At 42.4% G+C, this 9605-nt stretch overlaps 1 protein-coding gene across 1 annotated transcript; it reads left to right on the plus strand.

Annotated features, from left to right (window-relative positions):
* The first annotated feature begins 1775 nt into the window (after positions 1-1775).
* Positions 1776-8267, plus strand: LOC120978208 (olfactory receptor 8D1-like). Its single transcript, XM_040406432.1, has 2 exons — positions 1776-1793; positions 7311-8267. Exons 1-2 carry the CDS (start codon positions 1776-1778, stop codon positions 8265-8267), a joined length of 975 nt encoding a protein of 324 aa, XP_040262366.1.
* The last annotated feature ends 1338 nt before the right edge of the window (positions 8268-9605 follow it).

Consider the following 9605-nt stretch of genomic DNA (forward strand, 5'->3'; position numbering starts at 1 on the left):
TTTCCTTTAATTCTTGTGGAACACCTAAAGGGTTAACAAAGTTTGTAAAATCAGTTTTAAGTAACTTGAGAAGTGTCGTTTCTACAATGGGGTCATTTATCGGGGTATCCACTATGTAAGCCCCACAAAGTGACTTCAGACCTGAACTGGTCCTTAAAGGGTTTCTGTCACCCCACAAAACTCATTTTTTTTTTTTGGATAGTTATATTCCTTATAGCGCGATATAGGAGAATATAATAGTCTTACTTACTTTCATGCGGTCGATTCTTTAGAAAACGAAGTTTTATAATATGCAAATCAGGGCTCTACCAGCAAGTAGGGCGTCTACTTGCTGGTAGCCGCAGCAGAAATCCGCCCCCTCGCCGTGTTGATTGACAGGGCCAGCCGTGATCTCCTCCTCCGGCAGGCCCTGTCAGTATTTCAAAAATCGCGCGCCTCTGGTCATTCGGCGCAGGCGCTCTGAGATGAGGAGGCTCGTCTCCTCAGCACTCCCTCAGTGCGCCTGCGCCGATGACATCACCGAAAGAGAAGACGTCATCGGTGCAGGCGCACTGAGGGAGTGCTGAGGATACGAGCCTCCTCATCTCAGAGCGCCTGCGCCGAATGACCAGAGGCGCGCGATTTTTGAAATACTGACAGGGCCGGCCGGAGGAGGAGATCACGGCTGGCCCTGTCAATCAACACGGCGAGGGGGCGGTTTTCTGCTGCGGCTACCAGCAAGTAGACGCCCTACTTGCTGGTAGAGCCCTGATTTGCATATTATAAAACTTCGTTTTCTAAAGAATCGACCGCATGAAAGTAAGTAAGACTATTATATTCTCCTATATCGCGCTATAAGGAATATAACTATCCAAAAAAAATAAAAAATTTGTTTTGTGGGGTGACAGAAACCCTTTAAAAAGTGGGTTTTGGCAATTTTCTTAAACATTTTATGAATTGCTTCTAAAATTCTAAGCCTTCAAACGTCCTAAAAAAATAAAATGACATTTGCAAAATGATGTCAACATAAAGTGCACATATGTAATAAATATTTTATGAGTTATCACTTTCTGTTTCAAAAGCAGAGAAATAGAAATTTTGAAAATTGCTAATATTTGCTAAATTGTTGGTAAATTTGGGATTTTTTTTATAAATAGAGGTGAAATATATTGACTCAAATTTATGACTATCATGAAGTACAATGTGTCACGAGAAAACAATCTCTGAATGGTTTGGATAAGCGTTCCAAAGCTATTACCAGATAAAGTGACATACTGTATGTCAGATTAGCAAAATTAGGCCTGGTCAGGAAAGGGGCAAATGGCCCGGATGTGAAGTGGTTAAGTTAGCTATACACCTGAAATACTTGTCATCTTTTCTGAACCCACCAATTTCAGGTGCAGGACCAGATGACTATCTAGCGAGTATCGGGTCTCCTGACTCTTTCCTAACAGCAGATGTCGAGGGAGGTAAGGATCAGGCAGTTGACTACCAGCTGCCCAATCATTTTGCTCTCAGTGGAATCCAGCTTTCTCCCCTCTCCCCATTTTGGACACATGCATGATCTGCCGAGCCGAGCAAGCATGTGTATGGGGTGATCAGAAGAATGGTTGGCCTTACATCTATAGCCATGTTTGCTATCTGGCTCATTTACTTTTTATGATCTAGGTAATAACAAAGAAAAAGTATGAAATTGTTTTTTACCTTTACAAGTTCCTTAGAGATTTCATCCTTGAGGGGATTTTTCTCTGCTGAAAAAGATTATAAAAGCAAAGTTCCCAATGAGACGGCACAGAATGGATTTACTCTTTCAGGTGAGTGACACCAGGCTGCCGCCGCTCACTGGCATACAATGGTTCAGGCCATCAATGATCTTGTTCTATTAAACATCTTCTCTTCGCTGCATTTCTATTGACTTATTTCCAATTATAATGAGATTTATACGGATTCGAAGGGGTTCTCCGGGATGTACGCACTGTTTATTATTTAGCTCTTATATTCATAAAGCATAAGAGGTCTTTCCAAATACTTGTTTTTGTAAAAACATCTCCCTTCTGATCTGCCCCCTGACCTGAGCACTGCCTGTAAATGACCCTCTCCTCGTTCTCTGTGCCCGTACATGGCACACACCCACTGCGGCCATGCCATAGGCTGCCAGTATGTGCTACGGCTCCACCAGGGGCACCCTGAATTAGAGGGTTAAATAGAAAACATACAACCTAGGGAACCCCTGTAATATTTCCAAATATCCATATGAGCAGTGTCCTCACAGATCCAAGAGGCAGCCCACACTGCAGAGAAGGCTGCATGGTTCACCCCTGCCTTCTATATATATTTCGACCTTTAGTGACGAAGCACATTTTCTTTCCATTTTTTCATCAACGCATTTCAAGAGCTATCATTTTTTTTTATTTTTCTGTTGATGTAGCTGTATATGGACTTGTTTATATCGGGACAAGTTGTAGTGTTTGATGGCACTATTTTGGGGTACACATAGTTCATATCACTGTCTCAGACGGAAATGGCTGAGGCCCCTTTCACACTTGCGTTGTTGGATTCCGGCAGGCAGTTCCGTTGCCAGAAATGCCTGCCGGATCCGGAAATCCGTATGCAAATGGATTGCATTTGTTTACAGATCCGGATCTGTCTGACAAATGCATTGAAATACAGGATCCGACTCTCTGGTGTCATCCGTAAAAATGGATCCGGTATTTATTTGTTTCACGTTTTGAAAGGTCTGCGCATGCGCAGACCGGAAGACCAAATCCGTCAATGCGTTAATTTTAATATTGGCACTAATACATTTCAATAGAGCCGGCATTCCGGCAAGTGTTCCGGAATTTTGGCCTGAGAAAATACTGCAGCATGCTGTGGTATTTTCTCCGGCCAAATACCGTAAAAGGGACGGAACGGAAAACATCCTGATGCAGACTGAATGGATTGCTTTCCATTCAGAATGCTGATGCGTTTTTTTTCTGGTATTGAGCCCCTAGGACGGAACTTAATACCGGAAAACTTTAATGCTAGTGTGAAAGTACCCTCAAACGGATCATAACTGATGCAACGGGATCTGTTTTTTCACACGATCCGTTCTTTTTTTTCTCTCTTCTTCTATCGGATCAGAAGAGTGGAAAGCTGAACGGTGATGTGAACTCAGCCTTAGGCCTCATGCACACGACTGTTGTTCTGGTCCGCATCCGAGCCGCAGTTTTTGCGGCGGGGTGCGGACCCATTCAATTCAATGGGGCCGCAAAAGATGCGGACAGCACTCCATGTGCTGTCCGCATCCATTGCTCTGTAACCTGTCCTATTCTTGTCTGTTTCGCGGAATGGGCCGCCTATTCCATTCCGCAAATTGCAGAAGGCACACGGGCGGCTTTCATGTTTTTCGGAAACGCAGTTTGTGGACTGCAAAAAACTGAACGATCATGTGCATGAGGCCTTACTGGTTAGCTTTTATTAACTCTTTCTCAGGGTAAGGGAAAAAAAAACAGCAATAACGCCACTGAGTTTCTACATTTTGTGACATTTACTTTGCAGCATAAAAAACATTTAAAGCGATACCAAATATGTAGATTTTTAGGTTTTACTACTGTTGCACAATAAAGAAAATGTTTTTACATCACCGCATCCCAAGACCGATAACTTTTTTATTTTTCTTTCTATGGAACTTTGTGAGGGCTTGACTATTGCTTTTAGTTTATTATTGGTACCATTTTAAGGTATATAAAATTTTTGATCGCTTCTTATTAAAAAAAAATTGTGGCAAATAAGCAAAAAAACTGTAATTCTGCCATTGTTGTTTATTTTTATGGCGTTCACTGTGCAGGAAAAATTACATGATAAATATATAGTGCAGGTTGTTACGAACGTGACAATACCAAATATGTGGATGGGATTTTATTTTTGCATTGAAAAGCTGAAAAGCATTTTTTAAATAGACAAATGTGTTTTTTTTTTAACTTGCTTATGCATTACAGTGTATTATACTATCGGGCTGCACTAGAGAGGCAAAGCCTAATAGGGCCTACGCTGAGCGCAGGCCTGGGAGACTTCATTAGGCCATAGGCTGCTATGCTTAAATATCGGCACCCCGCAATCTCATTCTTGGGGTGCCGATGCCTGACAGAGGGAGCCCCCACCCTCCAAACCACTGCCACTATTGGCTGTAGCATCTAAGGGGTTAAATTGCCCTGAATGTTGCCTCTGCAGGTCCAGGCCTTTAAAGCAGGAACCTGGCATTCATGTGACCACTGGGCTCCTACTCTCTACTGCACGGGAGACCCATGTAGAGCTTATTCTTGGCCACCTTCGTTCTAATACTGTACGGAGCAGGAGCTGTGTTTTTCAGCAGCCAGGACTAAGAAACTGGTCAGAGTTGAGGGAAAGATGGATGGAGCTAAATACAGTGATAGTCTTGAGCAAAACCTGTCCCACTCTGTGCGTGATCTGAGGCTCTGACGGAGGTTCACCTTCCAGCAGGACAATGACCCCAAACACACGGCTAAAGCAACACTTGAGGGGTTTAAGGGGAAACATGTAAATGTGTTGGAATGGCCGAGTCACAGCCCAGATCTCAATCCAATAGAAAATCTGTGGTCAGACTTAAAGATTGCTGTTCAGAAGCACAAACATCCAACCTGATGGAGCTGGAGCAGTTCTGCAAGGAGGAATAGGCAAAAATCCCAGTGGTGAGATGTGGCAACTGCTCATAGAGACTTATCCAAAAGCCACTTGGAGCTGTGATTGCCGCAAAAGGCGGCTCTACAAAGTAATGACTTTAGAGAGTGAATAGTTATGCACATTGACTTTTTCTGTTATTTTGTCCTATTTGCTGTTTGCTCCACAAAAAAATGTAATACAAAATCTTCAAAGTTGTGGGCATGTTCTTTAAATTAACCCTTTCAAGCTCGGAGGTTTTTTTTTTTTTTTGCGTTTTCGTTTTGCGCTCCCAGAGCCATAACTTTTTTATTTGTCTGTTCATATAGCCATATGAGGGCTTTATTTCTGCAGGACAAGTTGTACTTTCCAACACCACCATTTAATATTGCATATGATGTAGTGGAAAGCAGGGAAAAAATTCCAAATGGGGTGAAATTGCAAAACAAAAGCAATTCCACCACAGTTTTACGGGTTTTTTATTTACGATGTACGATAAAACTGACTGGTTACTTTTATTCTACAGGTCAGTACGAATCCGGCGATACCTTATATATATAGTTTTTCTTGCATTTAAAAAGTGGGGGGAAAAAAATCAGTTTTATTTTGTCGCCATATTTTGACCCCTATAACTTTTTTGTAATTATGTGAACGGAGCTGTATGGGGGCTCATTGTTTGCGGGGCGATTTGATCTTTTCATTGATACCATTCTGGGGTGTGTATGACTTTTTTGTAGAAAATGAAGCGACCAAAAGCGGCGAATCGGCCATTTGGACCCTTTTTTTCATTTTGGTGTTTGTGGTATACACGTAAAGAAACACAGAGAGGCCGGGTTTGACAACCGGACCTATTTGCTCCCAAAATTAATATGGCAAATGTACTGATCCCCTGGGGGACAGAGGGGTAAAACTTAACATTTAATGTGGACAATTCTAAAATAGATGGACACTAGAGGATGGGCCTCTGTAACATACAACATGAAAAACAGCCCTAGGGGCCTAGACTGAACACACACAAACAGTATGGGAAGGATGGTAGAGATAATCAAGAACGTTCTCACCCGGTTGTAGATGTAGACCAAGGGTTCTCTCAGAGGTTGTTGAGAATAGAGACGGACCTGTGTTGGTGGATCACCATACTGGAAGGTACCAGGCATATGTGCCCCTTTGCGTAGTAGGGTGACGGGGTGGGTTAACCCTAGACAACCCTAAGTAAGGGGCAGGGGCTAGTACGCCCTACCTATCTACACAAGGAACTTGTCCCGCAAGGGACGTCCCCGTCCGGATGCCTGACCCTGTAGGGGCGGAATCCCTAATAAACCCTATGAGGGTGCTCCCTACGTGTCACGTTTCAATTCGTGAAGGAAAATCATCAGGGGAGAAATGGATATAACAAGGCTATGGATGGGGCTTGTATAACTAAAAAAGAGATAGTATAGGAGGGGATGTGAGGGTCAGTAAATGTCAAAAATAGGACATAGGTGTGGAGTCAGTCAGACATGAACACCCAAAATGACCGCAACAAAGACCTCCTGTTTAGGGTATAGCTGCACCAGTGGGTGGCATCTATAGTGGACAGAAAATGACCACAGGATAGTCAAAATCCAGGGGAGGCTGACGGCTGTGCCCAGGGGATGCCCTCGCAATCTGACAGATTTGGAGTGTTTTTGCAAAGAAGAGTGGGCAAATCTTGCCAAGTCAAAATGTGCCATGCTGATAGACTCATACCAAAAAAGACTGAGTGCTGTAATCAAATCCAAAGGTGCTTCAACAAAGTATTAGTTTAAGGGTGTGCACACTTATGCAACCATATTAGTTTATTTTTATATTTTTTCTTCCCTCTACCTAAAAGATTTCAGTTTGTTTTTCAATTGAGTTGTACAGTTTATAGGTCATATTAAAGGTGGAAAAAAGTTCTGAAATGATTTATTTTTGTCTCATTTTTTAAAGCACAGAAACCTGAAATTTTAACAGGGGTGTGTAGACTTTTTATATCCACTGTATATTTTTTAACATTTTTATGTTTTCCCAACAAATCTAAATACAGAATTAATGATGATAAAGTTTGTGTAATGTGAATTTTAACCTAGGTTAATGGGTAAACCTCGAGCTACTTTGTGATACAGGTTTAGTTTTTTTCATTTATTTTCTCTGCAGGTATATCAAGGGGTCAGTCTGTGCTTATGGTGCAGGGGACCCAATTTAAAAATAACCTTTTTTTTATTATTAGAACTTTTTAAATAGAATGCCATAGGTTCTTGGAATTTAAAAATACGGCCTGGAGGAAAAAAACAGGTGTGGAGCCAATTTTATTTATCTAGAGTACAGTTGTTCAAGAGTTTTCAGTCAAACCAGAAGGTCTAGTCATGTATTAAAGGGGTGTGAGCCTTATAATTATTTTTCAAAAAGGCTCCAAACGGTGAACAGTAAATAAATAAATCAATATTCACATCTGCTTTCTGGTCCCACTTGACCACTTGGAAATGCCTGCTCAGCCAATCACTCCTCACGGAAGTGACCCATCTCAGCCAGTGACTGGCTAAGCAGGCATTCCTAGTGTGTTAGGAGGGACCATGATCAGAGACTGGCTGTGGAACCTGAAGAGACCACTATGTTAAATCTTAGAATTTTTTAAAACAAACTGTATGAATCTGTCTTGTTATGTCTTCCAGAGTTCAAATAGCCTTGAAAATGTGGGGTTTCAGAATCAAACCCCTATCATATATTTTATCATTAAGGGAATTTCAGATGTCCCCCAGCTACAAATACTGGTGTTCCTCCTTGTCTTGATAATATACCTCATAACAGTATGTGGAAACATGTCCCTTCTCCTGCTTGTCTGCCTGGAGCCTCGGCTTCACACCCCCATGTACTTCTTTTTGGGCAACTTGTCCTTTCTAGATGTGTTTTGCTTAACAATAACCCTACATAAAATACTCTTCTCCTACATGTCTGGAGATAAAACGGTGTCCTTCATCAACTGTATGTCACAAATGTACATATTTTCTTCCTTGACCTGCAACGAGCTGCTGATACTGACAGCCATGAGTTATGACCGATATGTGGCCATATGCAATCCCTTGCACTACCACATGATTATGAATATTAGGGTCTGTGTTCTTTTATGTGCCATCTGCTGGGTTTTGGGTTTTATGGAAGTCATACCGCACATGTTAGCAATATCACGCTTCTCCTGCTACAAGTCCAACGTTATTAACCACTATTTCTGTGACATTTTGCCAATCATGAAGCTGTCTTGCAGTGACACCACTCTTTTGAGGTTAATCATCTTCATAGAAGGGTTGTTTCTTGTAAGTTTTACCCCTTTTCTTCTCACCTTTATCTCCTATGTCTTCATTATTGCCACCATCCTGAGAATACGATCCAGCTCTGGGAGACGCAAAGCCTTCTACACTTGTTCTTCACACCTTACGGTGGTCAATATCCTCTACATGAGTCTTGTATGCCAATATCTAAGACCAAGCTCTACTGACACTTTGGACTCCAATAAACTTTTCTCCTTATTTAACACAGCGGCCGTACCCATTCTAAATCCATTTATTTATAGTTTGAAAAATAAAGATGTTAAGATGGCGGCGAGAAAGCAGCTGAAATCACTAATGATATGAGCTTCAGTGTTACAATTCCATCTCAAAAGATGATGCTCTTCATTTGCACTATTCTTGGGCTCGAAAGTGTTTCGGGGGAACTGCAGTTGACTACTGTGGACTACTTTGTGATTCGTATGGGGGTCACGTGTATGTAAGATGGGGAAACAGCTCTCATTGTCTGAACACTGTTTGTATAGATTAAATTAAATGATCTGGACTGACATTCTGCTGTTTGCCCACAAGATGCCGCTGTTTCCAAAACAAGGCTAACAGACTGCATATATTTTCATATTCATTAGAGGTTGAGTTTCAGAGCCTGGGGAAGAAAAGGAAGCAGCCATCTTAGATCAAGCTGAGGAACTGTGTGAGCAGAGAATCCGACTGTCACGGATGGAGTGTGGGGAAATACTCCACACCGAACACAGGGGGCAAGGGGATAGGAAAGAAGCCTGGCAACTAGGGTAAGGGAGAAGGTCACCTCCTAGGACAACCCTAATCCAAGTCCTGACTCACTATCAGTATGAACAGACCTTAATGGTAGGAAAGTTAATACACAGGAACCTAGAGCCCTAACACACCCTGTAGGGCCCTGGTATAGTGACAGGACCTAAGACAACCTATTCCTCCACCAGAAGGATGAACAGGAGTTTCCCTCAGGTCAAGGTACAACAGACACGGGAATAAAACAAACAAAATACAAATAGGAAGGACGACACTTAACTTCACATGGCGCAAAGGCAGTGCCAGGAGCTCAACCGAGATCTAACAACCAGCTAGCACAGAGTCCAGTAACTGAAGCTATAAACCACAACCCAAGAAGGGGTAAGCAGAAATAAATAGGGGAAGTTAAATGACCAAACCAACAACACCTGCCAGAGATCTAACAACCAGCTAGCACAGAGTCCAGTAACTGAAGCTATAAACCACAACCCAAGAAGGGGTAAGCAGAAATAAATAGGGGAAGTTAAATGACCAAACCAACAACACCTGCCAGAGGTGTGGTCATACCAAAACAACACAGACACAAAAGATCCACAAGGAACCATTCAGATTAACCCATGTGTTGCCAGTCTCTCTAATCTCTTGGCCCCTGTCACAGGAGTTTCTGTGACACTGATGGCATCCAGGTGTGAGACCAGAGTTTCAGGTAAGTGAAGCTGATTGTGTTCAAGACCCTGATCCTGTCCAGAGGAACGAGGATTGCTTCCTGGAACACTGATGAGAGATGAGGAGCAAAGTGACATTCACTGCAGGACCGCATGTTTGTTGGAGAGGCATTTGTTCTGTTCAGAGACCTGGGTTGGTAAGATCGTGCACGCACCTCATCACATTGTTGGCGACTAGAGACTGAGACCA

This window comes from Bufo bufo, chromosome 8, assembly GCF_905171765.1.
Source record: "Bufo bufo chromosome 8, aBufBuf1.1, whole genome shotgun sequence".
In the NCBI taxonomy this organism is placed as follows: Eukaryota; Metazoa; Chordata; class Amphibia; order Anura; family Bufonidae; genus Bufo; species Bufo bufo.